Raw genomic sequence first — 20,226 nt, forward strand, 5'->3', positions numbered from 1 at the left:
CCCTGCGGCTGTTTGCACCAGGCAGTGTGTTTTGGAATTCTCTTCTATAAGAGATGAATGTTTTTAAGGCAATGACAAATTCTTGATAAACATGTGAAATGGTACATGGGAATGTGAAATAAAGCCACGGTTTTATTGAATGGTAGAGCAAACGTGATGGGTTGAGTGACCTGTAGTTGCTCCAAACTTATAATTTTGTGTGATATTTTTGAAGTTATTTCATTGATCAATGTAGGAATTTAGTCAGTAAAGTATTTCAACTTAAGGTATGATTTTTAAATTTCTGTTTATTAAAGGGCCTTTAAGAATATGATTTATGTGGGAAGTAGGAAATCCTTACTTAGTGTAAAAAAAACAAAAATAAATAATTGTTTTCATTCCAAAAAAAAAGCAAAATGCCTGGTAAACAACTACAATTTCATAAAAGCTACTTGAGCTAAAGAGAAAGTGAGAATTGCAGATGCTGGAAATCAGTCAAAAAGTGCAATGCTGGAAAAGCACAGCCAGTCAGGCAGTTTCCGAGGAACAAGAGAGTCGACATCTCAAGCATAAGCTCTTCATTAAGAACATTCCTGATGAAGAGATTATGCTTGAAATGTCAACTCTCCAGCTTATTGCATGCTGCCTGACCAGCTGTGCTTTTCTAGTACCACACTTGTTGACTCTAAAGAGAAATGTGAGCCTAGGAAGTATCAATTAGTTGTTTTAAAATCTAATGTTAATTTGGGTCCCTTATTGCCTCACTAATTACCATAATGCAATTGTCAAGAAGACTAATGAAGAAAAGTCTTTCCTAAATTTGGAAAAGTGGTAAACAGAAGTTGATGCAAGTTGCCTGCAACAGGATATAGCTATGCAAGCAAAATCTAGATGGAATTTAATACAAAGAGGTGAGCTGTGTGCATTTTGCCTGAAGTGGTGGGGAGATTCAACCCCAACTTATGGCACCATTCTGGGAACAGAGGGACCTGAGAGTTCGTGTGTTGATCTTTGAAGAAGAAAGGATATGTTGAGAATGGTTAACAAAGCTTATGGAATCCTCAACCTCCTAAACAGAGAGACTGGGTACAAAAGGAGGGAACTATCACTTTAGAAATGTTACGACCATTCCTGAGAGGATGAAGAGATTTACCTGAATGGTTCATGAAGTGAGGGTTTAGTTACAAGGTTGAGTTGGTTCTTTCAATCTCCTTTATGCCAAGAAGAATAAGAGGCAATTTGGTAGATAAAGTTGACATAAGTAGGGAAGATGTGTTGGGTAAGCTAGAGGATATTAAGGTGGACAAATCCCAAGGACCAGATGGGATCTATCCCAGGTTGCTGAAAGAGGAAAGGGAGGAAATAGCTGGGGCCCTGATCTTTGTAGCATCCTTAAACACAGGTGAGGTGCTGGAGGACTGGAGGGTTGCTCATAGAACATAGAACAATACAGCACAGAACAGGCCCTTCGGCCCACGATGTTGTGCCGAACATCTATCCTAGATTAAGCACCCATCCATGTACCTATCCAATTGCCGCTTAAAGGTCGCCAATGATTCTGACTCTACCACTCCCATGGGCAGTGCATTCCATGCCCCCACCACTCTCTGGGTAAAGAACCCACCCCTGACATCTCCCCTATACCTTCCACCCTTCACCTTAAATTTATGTCCCCTTGTAACACTCTGTTGTACCCGGGGAAAAAGTTTCTGACTGTCTACTCTATCTATTCTCTGATCATCTTATAAACCTCTATCAAGTCACCCCTCATCCTTCGCCGTTCCAACGAGAAAAGGCCGAGAACTCTCAACCTATCCTCGTTCGACCTATTCTCCATTCCAGGCAACATCCTGGTAAATCTTCTCTGCACCCTCTCCAAAGCTTCCACATCTTTCCTAAAGTGAGGCGACCAGAACTGCACACAGTACTCCAAATGTGGCCTAACCAAAGTCCTGTACAGCTGCAACATCACTTCACGACTCTTGAATTCAATCCCTCTGCTAATGAACGCTAATACACCATAGGCCTTCTTACAAGCTCTATCCACCTGAGTGGCAACTTTCAAAGATCTATGTACATAGACCCCAAGATCCCTCTGTTCCTCCACCTGACTAAGAACCCTACCGTTAACCCTGTATTCCATATTCTTATTTGTTCTTCCAAAATGGACAACCTCACACTTGGCAGGGTTGAACTCCATCTGCCACTCCTCAGCCCAGCTCTGCATCATATCTAAGTCCCTTTGCAGCCGACAACAGCCCTCCTCACTGTCCACAACTCCACCAATCTTCGTATCATCTGCAAATTTACTGACCCACCCTTCGACTCCCTCATCCAAGTCATTAATAAGAATTACAAACAGCAGAGGACCCAGAACTGATCCCTGCGGAACTCCACTTGTAACTGGGCTCCAGGCTGAATATTTACCATCTACCACCACTCTCTGACTTCGACCGGTTAGCCAGTTTTCAATCCAATTGGCCAAATTTCCCTCTATCCCATGCCCCCTGACTTTCCGCATAAGCCTACCATGGGGAATCTTATCAAATGCCTTACTAAAATCCATGTACACTACATCCACTGCTCTACCCTCATCCACATGCTTGGTCACCACCTCAAAGAATTCAATAAGACTTGTAAGGCAAGACCTACCCTTGTCCCCCTGTTCAAGAAGGGTAGGAGGGACATTCCAGGTAGCTACAGACCAGTGAGTCTGATGTCAGTGGTGGCAAAGTAGCTGAAGAAGGTACTTGGGGATAAAATCTATTTATATTTGGAAAAGAATGGGCTTATCAGTGATAGGCAATATGGTTTTGTGCAGGAAAGATCATGACTTTCCAACTTTATTAGGGCTGTAGATGTCATATACTTTAGTAAGGCGTTTGATAAACTAATGGAGAAAGTGAAGTCACATGGTGTGCAGGGTATTCTAGCTAGGTGGATAAAGAACTGGTTGAGTAACAGGAGACACTTAGTTGAAGGGAGTTTCTTGAAATGGAGGTAAGTGACCATTGGTGTTCCACAGGGATCACTGTTGCTTGTGATGTACATAAATCATCTGGAAGAGGGCACTGTTGGTATGATCAAGTTTGCAGATGACATGAAGAGTACTAGAAAGCATAGGGGACTGTCAAAGAATACAGGAGAATATAGATAGACTGGAGAGTTGGGCAGAGAACTGGCAGATGGAGTTCAATCCAGGCAAATATGAGGTGATGCATGTTGGGAAGTCTAATTCTAGAGCGAACGGTACTGTAAACGGAAGATCCTTGAGAAAAGCTGATGAGCAGAGAGAGCTGGGAGTGCAGGTCCATTGTACCCTGACGGTTGCTGCACAGGCAGAGAGTGGTCAGGAAGACATATGGTATGCTTGCCTTCATCAGATGGGGTATTGTGTGTATTAGCTGGCAGCTCATATTAAAATTGTACAAGACATTGGTTCAGCTGCATTTAGAATCTTATATACAGTCCTGGTTACCACATTACCAAAAGGGTGTGGATGCTTTGGAGAGGGAGCAAGAGAAGGTTTACAGGGATGTTGCCTGTTATGAAGAGAGGTTGAGTAGGTTAGGATTGTTTTCATTAGAAAAAAGGATATTATTGGGGGCGGGAAGAAGGATCTGATTAAGTCTACAAAATCATGAAAGGTATAGACAGGGTAGATAGAGATAAGCCTTTTCCCAGGGTGAAGGATTCAGTGACGAGAGGGCACGCTTTCAAAGTGAGGGGTAAAAAGTTTAAGGGAGATACACGTGGCAAGTATTTTATACAGAGGGTGATGGTGCCTGGAATGTGTTACCAGCAGATGTAGTAGAGGCAGGTACAGCAGATGAGTTGATGGGGAGCAGAGGGATACAGATGCTTAGGAATTGGGTGACAGGTTTAGACAGTGGATTGGCTCAGGCTTGGAGTGCCAAAGGGCCGCTTCCTGGACTGTAAATTGTCTTGGTTCCTCTGTTCTATAAAGTTTTAAGATTTTGGATAAGAGATGGAGGGGGAATATGAATGGCAATGATCTGATTCTTGCTAGTTACAAGGGGTTAGAAGTGGAGATAACCAATGATTACAAAAAGAAATTAGATAGACAGTTAGAAATTAACTAGGAGAGGACTGAATGCAATTGACTGGATTACACCATGGGTGGACAAGGGTGGCCTCCTTGCTGCTGTTCCTAAAATTTTGGTTAACTTACATAAGACAATAATCAAGTGGCTTTTCTTATAAGCCTATTTTAATTTAAATGTCCTAGAAATAAAGATTGTTGCAAAGTTGACTAGATTCCTCCATTCCAACAAACAGGGATGCAGAACAGTAAGCCCTAAAAGTGAATTTAGTATTTCCTCTTGATTTCTTTGTTGAGCTTGTAAAATCAGTGAGTATGATGGTCAGGCTAACTGAAATTTTAAAAAAATTACCCTCCATAAATCACAATTCATGTAAGAAAGCATCTCGCAATATGCCAAGGAATCAGCCCTTGTAAATATTTCATAGCAACGACGTCAACCTGTTTAAAACAAAATGGGTAAAAGGAAATTTTACAATTTGAAATATATTATTTTATAATTAAGAGATGACAACTGGGAACACTAAAATTTCTCATGTTATCCTTTATGACCAGTTTCTTTTCTTGTCCATCTTTTCCTGCCCCTCCTCAGTTATGTTGGAATGAACTCTCCTTTCTAATTCGTGGCCTTACTGAGCAGGGGCTGATGAAGCCTTCAGAAATAGAGAGTTGCTGGAGGGACCTTTCATGGCAGCCTTGGCCTGAGGTAATGGAGCTTGAATCATTCTGTTCAATAAAAGTTTTCTCTGAACGGAGATATTATCTCAGCTCTTGTACATGTTGGTTTGAAAATAGTAGAAATATTTAAAAACTAATTCTTTTGTCCCTTTCAGGATTTCATTCTTGTGATAGAATCCGTATTTGGGATCTGTTCAGAACTGGCAAATATGGATAAAATGGAAGACCAGATGCCAAATTCGTTACCAAGTAAAATAGCAGGGCTGAGATTGACTTCTACAAAAAACACCTAGCCTTATTCTCTCAGTATTTTGCAATTCATAAGTGCAATTCATTTGGGGTGGGCAAGGATATTTTATATATTTTACTGATGCTGCTAAATTTAATAAAATATTCACTTGTGAATATTTAATGTAGTTCACATTGGACTATTCCTAACAATTTTCGATTTGGCTATAATTAATGAAGAACTGACAATCCTGACTGATTTTACAAACAATTTGTGTATATTAAACAAAGCAATAATAAGTATTTAGAGATCCATTTCAGAATGATACCATCACTAGAGGATCAGGGCGAGCACTCAAGTTGAAGAATTGACACTGAAATAAAGTATGAATTGTATTCCTTAAAATCCTGTACTGAAAGATGGGCTAAGAGAAAAAACAAAAGCTTGTTTATAAAGTGCAATCTGTCTCATTCATTGGGCCAAACAGGAATTCCGAGCTTCATTATGTCAGCACCTCACTTAGCTTTTGATTTTAAGTTAAATATTATTGGAGAGATATGATGCTGTATTTTATATTAAATCATTCTGATGCTTTGACATTCTTACAATTATCCTGAGGAGTGTAAGATACATGCATTAGGAAGGTCAAGCTAGAGCACAGCATCCTTCAAATCTCTGGTCCAGTTATAATAGGGGACAAGGGCAGGAAATGCAGCCTAGCTCCTGCTCCATCCAACAATGTGAAAGACTGTACTGAACTTGTCTTCTATTTGTCCTCTGTTTCCAACCACAATAAAGAAGTGATCGTGCAGTATGTAGACCTTGTGTTGAAATTATTTTTATGGCTTTTTATTGGCCTCCTGCTAGGAGAATGGAGTATCTCACCAAAATGACAATATTTTACAAATCAAAGCATTTAATGACCATCCAAATTACTTAATTCCATGGCATATGATAATTATATTTCAGAATTGATTGTATAAAATAACATATAAATAAGTGCAATTGGAATTTTGCATACAAAAATAAAAATCTTAACTTTACATTTAATAGAAAACCCAGAACAGCCACAGTGTTTTGTTCCGAAGGAAGGATTGTCTTGAGCTTTCACAAGGATTCACCTAGCAACTGCAGTAAGATTCAGTTTAAAATACAAAAATCTGTACAAAACTTCAATATTAAACACAACCTTCAATATTACTGATTTTAAGTTAGACAGGTAACAAGTTGAACGCCAAATCTGATTAGATTAATAATGCAGCAGGGAGGAGGCTGCACCTATGCAGTACCTATCTTTACACAACAATAAATCAACAGGAGAACAAGCTGGCTAGGTTGGCAATGCACAAAGGCTGTCGCTTAGCAACTGACCCCAACAGTCTGGCAGGGAGAGCAGGAGCACCAAGGTCAACCTTTAAAATCAGAGAGGAACAACAATATCAGTTTTATTCAACATTTTTAAAAACTAATTTAGTTGTAATGCATAATTGTTACCTGAGTCAAGTAGATAAGTCTAGTTATTTCCTTTCCATTCTGTGTGTCAGGCTGCAAAATCCAGCCACTTGGCATCATTTCCCCTCGTACCAAATCCTTCACAGGCCGAGGCATTGATTCCTCATATATTGATTGCATTGCGAGAATGTACTGCTGATCCTGATGAAAGAATGATGTGTTCGTACTATACTCTAACAAACTTCACTGTAAATGAAAGTCTGTTATCACTGCCAAACCATTATCTTTCCATTAATAAATGGAGCTTTCACTCCCCTACCAACTTATTGGGATGTGAGAGAAAATGTGGGCACCATGAAAGTAATGTTCCTGAAAATATGGATCCTGTCAACATGGTCTCCAAATTGATCTCTTCTTTGAATGTCTGCTCTGCCTTCTGAAAAGCTACAGCAACATACCTGCAGCTAAATAGGTTCACAGTAGCCTGTTTGGAGAACAAATGTTGCCATCTCTGAACCTATTATGGTCTTCTGGTAGGGATACAGGATCTGTTTATAGGAGTGACTATAGTTTTCTGCTGTAGGCCAGTAAGTATGAAATGGACTGAATGCCACACTATAAGACCACACTCGACACCCACACCTCGTGGGCATCCCGGTGGCACAGTGGTTAGTACTGCTGTCTCACAGCGCTCGAGACCCGGGTTCAATTCCCGACTCAGACGACTGTGTGGAGTTTGCACGTTCTCCCTGTGTCTGCGTAGGTTTCCTCCGGGTACTTTGGTTTTTCCCCCCCACAGTCCAAAGATGTGCAGGTCAGGTGAATTGGCCATGCTAAATTGCCCGTAGTGTTAGGTAAAGGGGTAAATGTAGGGGAATGGGTGGGTTGCGCTTTGGCGGGTTGGTGTGGATTTGTTGGGCCGAAGGGCCTGTTTACTATGTAATCTAATCTAATCTAAGACTACCTGACTGACTTGGAGTTGCTATCAGAATGCACATTAGAAAAGTAATTTATTGGCTGTCAAGGACTTGTGACTTCTTTCACAAAATCCAATCAAGCATCCCGAGTTCTGTATTACACACTTTGCAGACCATTACTGTTGTGTCATAGGGAATGAGGTTTAGGACGATTAATTTATTTTTAACCACCTGATAGCTGTTTCAGTGGATCTAAAAAATGAGTGGGCAATGGAACTTAAGGTGATTAATATACAAATGAACATATAGATTAGGAGGCTAGATCATGGCTAATCTAATTGTAGCCTTGACACCCTGGTCCTTCAGGAATCTGACCCTGCTTCCACTTCTACAGGCAAACAACTCCATTTTAAATGGAGACCTCATTTTTAAATTTGTGCTCACCTCAGGTTCTAATCTCTCACAAGCATAGACATCCATTCTGTGAAGTCCCCTCAGAATCTTACATTTCAATAAGATTACTTCTCATTCTTTTACTCTCAAACAGGTCAAATGGATAACACCCCCCACCCCTCCAGGAAACAATCATTTGAACTTTCTCTGAATTACTTCTAATGCAATTATATCCTTTAACTAAAGAGACAAATAGAATGTGAACAGCCTTTTCTTGTGATCCTGCGTGCATAAGTCAGAGGCTATTCAATAAGATCATGGCTGATTAAACACTTCAATGTTTATTATTCATTCCAACCCCATGACCCTGCATGCCACTAGTAATCAGAAATCCATTAATCTACCTAAGGACTGAGTTTCCACAACACTTTGTGGTAGAGAATTCCAAAGAATCACAACCTGCTGAGTAATAAAAGGACTATCATCATCTCAGACCTAGTGCCATATGAGAGGGTGTTTCCCTCAGGAACAATGTCAGAATAAAGGGATACCAATTTAAGACTGAGTTGAGGAGGAATTTCTTCTCAGAGGGTTGAAATTCTTTGAAACTTCTTACCACAGAGTGCTGTGGGAGCAGAGTCCTTGTGTATATTTAAGGCTGGTTTGGCTACTGTGTAAGGATCTATCTCAAATGTTATGGGGAAAAGGCAGGAAAGTAGACGTGATATTCCTCACATCAGCCATGATCTAGTAAATGGTGTGCTTGTGGGCCCAAACAGCCTACTCTTGTTCCTATTTCTTATTGGTCTTACTATGTCCATTGGCTACCGATTTTGTCTATAAAAGCTCCAAAGGTTTGTCAAACAGTATTTCAGTCGTAAATCCATGTTATTGCCAATTATTATCTGAGTATCTATTTATCCATTCATTATAACTGATTCTCCCCACAACGTTTATAAGGCTAATAGGTCTATAGTTTCCTGTTTTCCTTCTTGGTTGCTTCTTGAGTCTGGGGTGACATGTACTATGTTTCAATCCACAGGAAGTACTCTAGAACCTAATGACTACAGCCACCTCTTTCAACACTAGAATATAGACCATCAGGTTGTAGGGATTTATCAACTTTCAGCCCCATTAATTTCTCCTGTACAATCTTCTTACTAATTCTATTTTCCTTTGATTTCTGGTATGTCCCTCGGTGAAAACAAAGTATTGAGCTTCTTTGCCATTTCTTGTTTTCTCTTTATCTTTGTCTATGACTGGCATTTATAGTAGTTGTCAATCAAATAGTGCAACATATCCATTGCCCTAACAAGAATCCACCTGAAAAGGAAACCGCCTTACCTCTTTTGCCTCCACACTGATGCAGCAGAAGTCCCGAGGCTGACTGAGGTAGCACACAGAGGTGTCATTCACAAGATAAACTTGAGGAAAAAGATAATCAAATAGAGTAGCATGAATTTTCAGTGGAACATTCAACACTTATTTAAAGCAATGTATGATGCAAATTGGGACTGAATTGTCAAAAAATGTTGCTGACTTTTTTTTAATGAATTAATATAAATACATAATCTGCATATTGAGACTCTGAACTGCATCAACTTCACCTGCTAAAGAACAAGTCTCCTGTCTGATTCCAACACAGGAATCCATTCAGCATGTCGTGCCTATGTCGGCTCTTTGAAATTGAATTCATTGAAAATTATTCCCACCCCACATGCCTCAAAACATTCAACAAATTCTCTTGAATATTACTATGGAATCTGGTTCTTTGAAGAACTACATTCCATTTAACAACAATTTGCTCTAATTTTTTTTATCCTTATTCATTACAATTCTGGCTAATGTACAGCAGTACATATCCCAGAATGAAAACCGACTTGATGGATCATGTTCTTTTATCTTAGTTATTATGGTTATCAGTCACTGAAACAATCACATGAGGCTACAGAGTTTCTTTAACAAGGGGACAGAAGTTTACTACACAAAAGCAAAAAACAACCAATTATAGAATACAGTTTGGAATTTCTTAAAACAGCAAAACAAAATCTCAAATCTGATTTTTTTTCCTTGGAACTATGTAGTCTTTTTACCTGAATAATCTCAAAACTGAAATCTTGGATTTTCTCACAACTCTCAGATTTCTAACAAATCTTTCTTGGGCTGTAAGTTACACAAACTAAACTCTTGAGGTACTGTGAGGAGAACTACAGTACTTCCTCTGATTCGACTCAGGTCTCCTCCAAACTGCCTTGGTTTGCTAAACTAGAATTAATCCTCAACCAAGTACAAATCCACCTGTTGTAAACTACCATAATAAAACAATTTTTCATTAGTACTCTAGGGGATAACACATACTGGATTAAGTCACTGTTGCAGGATTATCTGACCTAGTTATTTTAAAAAATCTTCATATATGTAACCAATTTAAAATTTACCACTATTTTAAAGTTCAAACTCTGAAAAGTAGAGTAGCTTTTTATTTGTCAATTCTACCATACACAATTGATACAGTAACAATGAGACAATGTTCCTCCAGGATCGAGGTGCTACATGGACAGCACAAACTACATGATCAGGATGGTATAAAGTGGATGAAGGGCTTTTGCCCAAAACATCGATTTTTTTTCTGCTCCTCAGATGTTGCCTGACCACTGCGCTTTTCCAGCACCACTCTAATCTTAACACCAATCTCCAGCATCTGCAGTGCCCACTTCTGCCTACCATTCCTAAAGAGCAGTACCCAGGAATGTTCTCAGTCCTCCAATATATCTGTTCACAAAGCCAAGGTGCCCCAAAATATTTTTATAAGCCTGATCAATAACATTCAAAACATTCCCCCCCAGGTCTCTGGTCAGAAGAATCGAAAGGCAGACTATTATTTAAATTAAGAGAGATTCCAAAGTTACAGCTCTGAGGGATCTGGTTGTCTTTGTGCATGAAACAAAAGGTATGCCCCTAGGTGCAGCAAGGAATCAAGGTGCCAAATTGAACTTTGGCCTTTATTTCTGTGGCGGAGGGAGGTGGTGTTTAAAAGCAGGGTGTTTGCAAAGCTGCACCTACAATAGTGTGTCCAGTTTTATTCCCTGTATTTAAAAAATGGGAGGCAGTTTGAAAGAGATTCACAAGGCTGATTCCTGGGACGGAGGGGTTGACTTATCACACTGAGCAGGTTAGGTCTTTATTTATTAGAGTTTATAAGAATGATGAGTGATCTTATTAAAATATCCAAGATTCTGGAGGGATTTGACAAGGTAGATGTTGAGAAATGCTTCCACTAGTGGGCAAAGTAGGGGACATAGAATAAGGAGACACTCATTTAACCGCTGAGAATGTGTTCCTGGAAAAGCGCAGCAGGTCAGGCAGCATCCAAGGAGCAGGAGATTCGACATTTCGGGCATAAGTCCTTCTTCAGGAATCTTGCCTGAAGAAGGGCTTATGCCCGAAACGTCGAATCTCCTGCTCCTTGGATGCTGCCTGACCTGCTGCGCTTTTCCAGCAACACATTTTCAGCTCTGATCTGCAGACCTCACTTTCTCCTCGAAGACACTCATTTAAGTCAGTTATACAAAGGAATTTCTCCTAGAGAGCAGTGAATGTTTGAAACCAGAGAATAATGGAGACTAGATCAACGAAACCACTTAAAGAGGATCAAAAAAAAGGTTGATCTTCGAAATATTGAGAATTTTGAGCAGCTTGCATGAAAGGAGCCTGTGAAGATCAGTTGTAATTATATAAAATGTTGGGGAGCGTTCAAGGTGCCTAATGACCTATTCTTGCTCCAATGTATGTCCTTGCTGTTTACTGCATTTAGATTTGTTTCCTTTGAAGTCTATTAGATTCTGTCCTGTATAGCCAAGATAAAGGAAAAGCAGTGTCCTAATCACAAACCTTGGTGAACAGTACTGGAACCCACATCGTCACAACATTTTTTGCTGTTTAGCTAACTCTGTGCTAATGTTGTCACTGCATCCCTCGTTCATGACCTTCAGATTTCTCTGAGGTCCTTTATAAAACACTTCGTGAAGCTTCATATATACAACAGTGACAACACAATTCACTCTCATCAATCCACTCTGTTACTTCAACAAAAAACTCCATTAAGTGAGTTAAACATAATTTCCCTTTGGTGTTCATCATTGTTTGTTACATTAAAAAAATTCCCATTTTGCCTCTCTGTTCAATTTTGAACATCTTCATCTATCTTAACTTTCTCTACTCTATTTGCGTTCTCATAACCAGTGTAAAGGTGAGCAGGAGTGAAGGTCACTCTGCTCCCATGTATTAGCCATCAAAACAGAAGAATGTGCAAAAATGTTAACAGGACTGAAAAATGACTACTTATTTACATATCCTGGGCAAATTCTCCAGTGGTTTTCTATAATGCAACCACTATACAAACATCCAGAGAATGTGGGGTTTATTCACATTATTTACTTATCCTTAAAATACACATTGCAGGAAGTTATATATTGAGACACGCAGAGTGTACTGTAATCGGGGATAGTGCAGCTAAGTGTTTTGGAAATCCTTACTGTGACACTGGGGTAGGAATGCCAGAGCATATTGATCAAGCGTCATCATGGTGAACATGAATGTCCTCACTAATGTTGAGAAATGTGGAAACTGCCAGGTTCTCATCTGGTCGGGCCGCCAGCAATTAGCCACTATCCTTTCACCGCCGAGGACGCTTAGCCATCACCCATTGGCCACTGAGGACGATTCGCCACCACAAGTGTTTGTACTTCATTTTTATGTATAAACCAACAAAATGATATTTATTTCACCTCTTTTTTTTATTAATATGTAGTTGTACAAATAAAGGGAACTGAGAAGTATGAACGAACAGGCGGGAGGGAACACAATCAGTACATGTATATTTCCGGTGGCGAATAGTCTCCACTGGTCAAACGACCCCAGTGGAGAAACGCTGGTGGAGAACCGACAGCGGCTAATCCGCGGCAGCGAACGTGCTATGGCGAATCATCACCAACCCCTCATCTGGCTACGCTGCAAAGTGATTGTGAGATTCTTGACTGTAATACAGTGTAGCTACACAGGAGGGTTTGAGATTATTGATGACCACAGAGGTGGGAGACGAGGTATCATAAGCCCCAGATTTGATGTTCAAGTAAAAGAGTTCCAAAGGTGATAAAATTGGCAGATATGATCAAATACACCTGTTTTCCCACATTTCTCAAAACAATCAAACTTGGGAGACGTGAAGCAATAAAAGTAATTGCATGATTTCTTTCCAACATTGTTTTTTCTTCAATTTACATTTATCAAATGATGTTATTTTGCTATCTCAGGATTTTGTTGGGGTTAGTAGCAACTTACCAAGTTCAATGCCACTTCCCAGTTGCTGATGTATCTTCACTGTTTTCACTGAGCTGTCGTAAAGCTGCCTCTTACTGTGATCTTTCACAATGCACCACACACAGTGTAATGGCTTCTCAATCATACCAACACCCAGAAAACCATGCTTGGTTGGGGAGGCATATTTCTTATAGAATATTTGGACCCCTTTTTCTGTGCAGTGATATCTAATGAACACAACAAATATGAAATCACACGATGTTAGTTTGAGGGATTACTCCTATCTTTGTCAAAACTTCAAGTTCACACCCAGGATTACAGCATAAACAAAATTGTTTTACTCAGTGCTCAACATGGCCAATTGTATGCTTTCTCTATATTAGAATTATACAATAGATATACAAGATAAATAGAGAGACGTATCAATCATGTTTATTTATTAAACACAAAGTTTCACTTATTGTAAACAAACCTTTCTCAATGAAGATGTAAAACTGATTAACACCTCAAGTTTGTATCAGGAAAATATGAACATCTACCCCTATTAATATCCCAAATCACATATACTAGCTGAAGAGATAGATACTGATTTCACTCTGCAATGATTTGTTTTGATCAATAAGTCTTAGACCTTGAAGGGAACAAGAAAAGGATGGTGTGAAACGATGGTGTCAATCTGATATTCTATCACATGAAGACCATGGCACCAAACACAAGCAAATGTCTTTGAGATCTTTGTCGATATAACTTGCTCAGGAAACACATTATCAAGGTTTCCTCCAGATACTTCACAGGGGCCAGTCAGGGTTCAGACTGGACCAGAGTTCCAGCACCATACTGGAATCATAATAGAGGGTTTTCAGAGCTGAGCTGTGTAGCATCCTACCGTCCCCAGGTCAATCACCAAGGGCAAACTCCAAACATTCTCAAAAGAGAAGGTGCAACCTTCCAGTGGTCAATCCATGCAGGGGGTCTGCAGACAGGTGACTTGCAAGAAATGGCTTATTAAAAAAGAACTCCATTGTCTTTTCATTGACATCTTTAAAAAAATCCAGGTATCCACAATCCTTTGAACTTTTGTCCAAATAAATATTAAATTGGAAACCACCATAAGAGCACAGATCTAGGCAGTAATAAAGAACAGAAGAACACGTTTTCCTATTGCAACAGTGCCTCAGACAATATTTATCCCTCAACCAATGACACTCAACAGATGATTTGTCATTATAGTTTGCTGTGTACAGACTGGTATTGCATTACAATGAGTGTGCTTCAAGAATACCTCAAAAAGGGTGCTAAGGGAGTGTAAACTTAAGAACAAGAAGAAAAGGTTTTGACTTGTCAGAGTAATACACCTACCTCCAACCAGCTGCTGATTTGCCCTGAAGAAGATTGCTGAGATTGTTGATGGACGCCACCATGACCTGAAAAAATAAGAAACTGCCAGGATGGTTTCTGTGGGAAATATAAATAATAAACTGCATATGGCATTTGGTCATCTAATGATCTGGGCAGAATTAGTTCATTTTGGTTGGGAGTAATGCTGTTACGAGTGGGTCCACTGCTCAGCGATGAAGATCACCTCAAAGTGTAGAATACTTCCCAGTCACCCCAGTCGGAACCACATATACAGGTACACAATGTGAAAATCTGACTTTGCCATGATCCACCCAGATCTGTTGGACCTCACCTAGTGACCAAAAAAAACTGCAGATTCTGGAATCCAAAGTAGACAAACAGGAGGCTGGAAGAACACAGCAAGCCAGGCAGCAGAAGGTGGTGGTGAAGTCAACGTTTCAGATTTAACCCTTCTTCAGGATGAGAACTGAAGGGTTATATCCAAAACAATGACTTCTCCATCTCTTGATGCAGTCTGACTTGCTGTGTTCTTTCAGCCTCCTGTTTGTTTACTGTTGAACTTCACTGGCTAAGATAACATCAAGAATGAGCCACTCAAAAGAGGAATTGAAGGGCTGTGAGCTTCCGCAGTGGCAGACACAGCCAGCAATCCCCATTAAAAAGATATTTTCATCAACATTACCTGGAAAAACATACCTCTGCTTTAACAGAAGCTATAGTGTGAGTTGCCAAATCCTGGTATTTTTTAAAGTAGTTAGAACTTGCGGTGTGACTGATGTGGTGTGATATATTCCCTGAGACAGATTCAACAGGTGAGCAGGAAGCTGCAGTAAGAAAATGAAATTATGTAATTATATAACTCCCTCTTCTGAAGCATGTTCAATACTCCATAATGTTATGACATGGCGGTGAACCCCTCTGTTAATTAAACTAGACATCCAGAAAAGCTCACCTCACCTCGTAAGCTGTTAAAATATGAGTGACAGAGAACTCCCAAATTACACTATTTAAAGAAAATAATATTCGTTTATTCTTGAATTCTGAAAGTGAACATTAAACAACAACTATTCACAAGTCTAAGACTACCCCCCCCTTTCCCTTAACTGCTTATTACCTGCCCCTATAACAATAAAACACTTATTCAAATTACATCAACTTAGTTTCAAAATCATACAGTGGCTGTCATCTTCTGTGTCTTTCTTCTTCTGGCTGAAGATCTTCCTGGGTCATCTTTCTTTTTATTGTGTAGATGTTTCATATGAAAAGATACTTTTGACAATGTTTCAATGTCTTGTCTCTCTATCTCTCAATGGCAGTTGCTCTGTCTGATTTTCGAAATGGCTGTTTTTTTTATATCCCCAATATTGGATTGTCTCATTGGTTCGATGTTGGTAAAACAATAAATTCAAACTCGATTGGGTGTTAGTATCTTGGGCATAATTTAAACTGATTGGTTAAATTCGAAATGTCATCAAAACAACAACCAACTCTTTTTCAGTCAAATATGTTATATATTTTCCATTTTTCAGTACACTGAGACTGTTCTTGCAAGCTCTCGGTGCAGAACAGCATTCACTCTCTCTGAAAGGTACAGTTCACACCTTCAACTTCATAACAATAAATCCAGCTACAGTTTTTTTTTTGTAATCCTGTAATCCCTTGTTTTGGCTAGATCTCATGACGTTTCAAAACCACAAAATCTTCAAGTAATATTCAAACAAAAGAGGGAACCTTGGAATTTTAATGACAAAGTCAGTAGAACAATCTGTACTGTATTCTCAGGTGTTTAAAGGAGCAAGCTGAATGCTGTAATGTTTACTGAGTTGTATAATAGAACAATACAGCACAGAACAGGCCCTTCGGCCCACGATGTTGTGCCGAACATCTAACCTAGATTAAGCACCCATCCATGTACCTATCCAATTGCCGCTTAAAGGTCGCCAATGATTCTGACTCTACCACTCCCACGGGCAGCGCATTCCATGCCCCCACCACTCTCTGGGTAAAGAACCCACCCCTGACATCTCCCCTATACCTTCCACCCTTCACCTTAAATTTATGTCCCCTTGTAACACTCTGTTGTACCCGGGGAAAAAGTTTCTGACTGTCTACTCTATCTATTCCTCTGATCATCTTAAAACCTCTATCAAGTCACCCCTCATCCTTCGCCGTTCCAACGAGAAAAGGCCGAGAACTCTCAACCTATTCTCGTACGACCTATTCTCCATTCCAGGCAACATCCTGGTAAATCTTCTCTGCACCCTCTCCAAAGCTTCCACATCTTTCCTAAAGTGAGGCAACCAGAACTGCACACAGTCCTCCAAATGTGGCCTAACCAAAGTCCTGTACAGCTGCAACATCACTTCACGACTCTTGAATTCAATCCCTCTGCTAATGAACGCTAATACACCATAGGCCTTCTTACAAGCTCTATCCACCTGAGTGGTAACTTTCAAAGATCTATGTACATAGACCCCAAGATCCCTCTGTTCCTCCACCTGACTAAGAACCCTACCATTAACCCTGTATTCCGCATTCTTATTTGTTCTTCCAAAGTGGACAACCTCACACTTGGCAGGGTTGAACTCCATCTGCCACTCCTCAGCCCAACCCTGCATCATATCTAAGTCCCTTTGCAAACGACAACAGCCCTCCTCACTGTCCACAACTCCACCAATCTTCGTATCATCTGCAAATTTACTGACCCACCCTTCGACTCCCTCATCCAAGTCATTAATAAAAATTACAGAGGACCCAGAACTGATCCCTGCGGAACTCCACTTGTAACTGGGCTCCAGGCTGAATATTTACCATCTACCACCACTCTCTGACTTCGACCGGTTAGCCAGTTTTCTATCCAATTGGCCAAATTTCCCTCTATCCCATGCCTCCTGACTTTTCGCATAAGCCTACCATGGGGAACCTTATCAAATGCCTTACTAAAGTCCATGTACACTACATCCACTGCTCTACCCTCATCCACATGCTTGGTCACCTCCTCAAAGAATTCAATAAGACTTGTAAGGCAAGACCTACCCTTCACAAATCCGTGCTGGCTGTCCCTAATCAAGCAGTGTCTTTCCAGATATTCATAAATCCTATCTCTCAGTACCCTTTCCATCACTTTGCCTACCACAGAAGTAAGACTAAATGGCCTGTAATTCCCGAGGTTATCCCTAAACCCTTTTTTGAACAGGGGCACAACATTCGCTACTCTCCAGTCCCCTGGTACCACCCCTGTTGACAGTGAAGATGAAAAGATCATTGCCAATGGTACTGCAATTTCCTCTCTTGCTCCCCACATAATACTGTAATTTAGTGGTGACACAAACCTGTATTAGGCTATGAAAACACGACGAGAACAGAGTTTCAATGTACTACTTCAGAAATAATATTCAGTTGTTAACTTGTGGGGTTTTTGTCATGTACTTTGTTGGGCGATTTCCATGCCCACACACTTATCTACAGGAACCCATGTGTTTGAACTGGCCAGTTGATCTACCAGACATGCCTAAAACAGCGCATATGTAGGCACATAAGGCACTGCCACCAGTCTTGGACTAATGATCATTAGGAATGTGCAAGAGACCACTGTTGGAGAAGTGTAGATAACTTGGGAGGGGTTTGGAGTTGAAGGAATTTACAGAAATAAGGCCGCATGGAAATGGAACATAACAACATTACAGCACAGTACTTCAGTCCTCGATGTTATGGCGACCTGTGAAACTAATCTGAAGCCTATCTTTCCTACACATTTCCATTCTCATCCATATGTTTATCGACCATTTAAATGCCCTTAAAGTTGGTGAGTCTACTACTGCTACAGGACTTTGCATGCATCTACCTCTACCTCTGACATGTGTCCTATATCTATCACCCCTCAATTTAAAGCTACATCCCTTCGTGCTAGCCAACACTATCTGAGGAAAAACGCTCTCACTGTCCACCGTATTTAACCCTCGGATTATCTTATATGTCCCAATTCAATCACCTCTGAACCTTCTTCTCTCTAACAAAAACAGCCTCAAGTCCCTCAGCCTTTCCTCAGAAGACCTTCCCTCCATACCAGGCAACATCCTGGTAATTCTCCTCTGAACCCATTCCAAAGCTTCCAAATCCTTCTTATAATGTGGTGACCCAAACTGCACACAATACTCCAAGTGTGGCCGCACCAGAGTTTTGTACAGCTGTAATGTGACCTTGTGACTCTGAAACTCAATCCCTCTAGCAATAAAAACAAACATACTGTACGCCTTCTTAACAACCCTATCAACCTGGGTGGCATCTATGTATGTGGACATCGAGATCTCTCTGCTTATCTACACTACCAAGATTCTTACCATTAGCTCAGTATTCTGCGTTTATGTTACTCCTTCCAAAGTGAATCACCTCTCACTTTTCCACATTAAACACCATTTAGCACCTCTCAGCCCAGCTCTGCAGCTTATCTATGTCCCTCTGTAACCCGGAACATCCTTCAGCACTATCCACAACTCCACCGAAGGAGGAGGTGGTTTAATGTGAGGTCTTGTTGAATGAGAAGCTGCTCAGGGTGAGCAATTACTGAGAGGATAGGTAAATGGAGGTTAGTACACATTGAGATATATCTCCAGTTACCGAGGGGATAGGTGAATGGAGATTGATACACATTGAGATATATATCCAGTTACTGAGGGGATAGGTGAATGGAGGTTAGTACACATTGAGATATATATCCAGTTACTGAGGGGATAGGTGAATGGAGGTTAGTACACATTGAGTTAATATTCACTGTTACTTACCGTGGATACTTTCGCTGGTCACATTTGCTGGATGGTCTGTTACATTAACATGTGACCTTCGATATGCTGTCCGCCCTCTACTAGTTATCAAGGCATCAATACCACTTTTGTTCTAGTATTCAAAAGACAACAAAACAATGAGCAACTAAAATAAACAAATATACTGTAAAAGAAAACCCATGGAATCCTGAATCTAAATGGCAAGAAAAGCAATAAAACTCCAAATATCTGACATCTGACATACTGACATCTGGAATTCCGTTGGGTAAAATGTCTAACTCATTATTCTGGGTAGACACAGCTTAAAACCTTGTGTTACCAAGCTCCAAAACATATGCCTCTCTACCATATGAGCAGTCTCCTGTAATACCCAAAGCTCATCAGAACAAGCTGACCTGCTCAGTAAGCAGCCAATCTACTAGTTTTAAACATCCACTTTCACATCCCCTGCACGCAGTGCCAACATGGGATGTGACCTTCTGAATTCATGGCCACTTCCCTCTAGAAGAGCAAGGGCAGCAGGTACAATGGGAACACCATCATCTACAAATCCCACTCCAAGCCACTCACTATCCTGACCTAGAAATAGGTTCATTCACTCTCACTGTATCAAAACCCTAGCATCACCTCCCTAAGGGCATTGTGGACTGCAGCTGTTCAAGAACACATCTCACTACCACTGGGTCAAGGCCAACTCGGGATGGGTAATAAACGTTGGCCCAGCCAGTGATGTCCATATACTGAGAATTAATTAAAAGGAGACTTGACCATGGACAACAATTCTAAATGAACCAGGAACCATTTCTAAAATACAGAATGTGGTCAGGTCCCCTGCCCAATGCTTTGATTTTGTTTTAAGTTCTGCAAGCAGGAAAGAAGATGCTTTGAAGATGATAAAGCAATTAAAGTTTGCTTTAGTTACCACTTGCTGAAGCAGGGCAGTGTGATATTTTAGAATATTAAAATTTTGTTAGGATTTCAACCTTTCTGTTCTGCCAACAGTTACACGAATCATGGCTTCAGAATCTATCTCTATTAGTGAGCCTGGCTGTCTCT

The 20,226-nt window shown here is 40.3% G+C and overlaps 2 protein-coding genes across 2 annotated transcripts in view; one reads left to right on the plus strand and one right to left on the minus strand.

Annotated features, from left to right (window-relative positions):
- cdan1 (codanin 1) overlaps positions 1 to 5,755 on the plus strand; it is a 127,924-nt gene extending 122,169 nt beyond the window's left edge. The window contains exons 27-28 of the mRNA XM_060828285.1: positions 4,635 to 4,748; positions 4,876 to 5,755. Of these exons, the coding sequence (XP_060684268.1) occupies positions 4,635 to 4,748; positions 4,876 to 5,013 (252 nt within the window). The 3' untranslated portion in view covers positions 5,014 to 5,755. The remainder of the gene's footprint in view (positions 1 to 4,634; positions 4,749 to 4,875) is intronic.
- A 121-nt stretch (positions 5,756 to 5,876) lies between these two features.
- stard9 (StAR-related lipid transfer (START) domain containing 9) overlaps positions 5,877 to 20,226 on the minus strand; it is a gene marked incomplete at its 5' end in the record, with an annotated part of 264,669 nt that continues 250,319 nt past the window's right edge. Inside the window, 7 exons of the mRNA XM_060828639.1 lie at positions 5,877 to 6,361; positions 6,444 to 6,602; positions 9,056 to 9,135; positions 13,052 to 13,257; positions 14,390 to 14,454; positions 15,086 to 15,213; positions 19,171 to 19,282. Of these exons, the coding sequence (XP_060684622.1) occupies positions 6,260 to 6,361; positions 6,444 to 6,602; positions 9,056 to 9,135; positions 13,052 to 13,257; positions 14,390 to 14,454; positions 15,086 to 15,213; positions 19,171 to 19,282 (852 nt within the window). The remainder of the gene's footprint in view (positions 6,362 to 6,443; positions 6,603 to 9,055; positions 9,136 to 13,051; positions 13,258 to 14,389; positions 14,455 to 15,085; positions 15,214 to 19,170; positions 19,283 to 20,226) is intronic.

Source organism: Hemiscyllium ocellatum, chromosome 8 (genome assembly GCF_020745735.1).
Source record: "Hemiscyllium ocellatum isolate sHemOce1 chromosome 8, sHemOce1.pat.X.cur, whole genome shotgun sequence".
Taxonomy (NCBI): Eukaryota; Metazoa; Chordata; class Chondrichthyes; order Orectolobiformes; family Hemiscylliidae; genus Hemiscyllium; species Hemiscyllium ocellatum.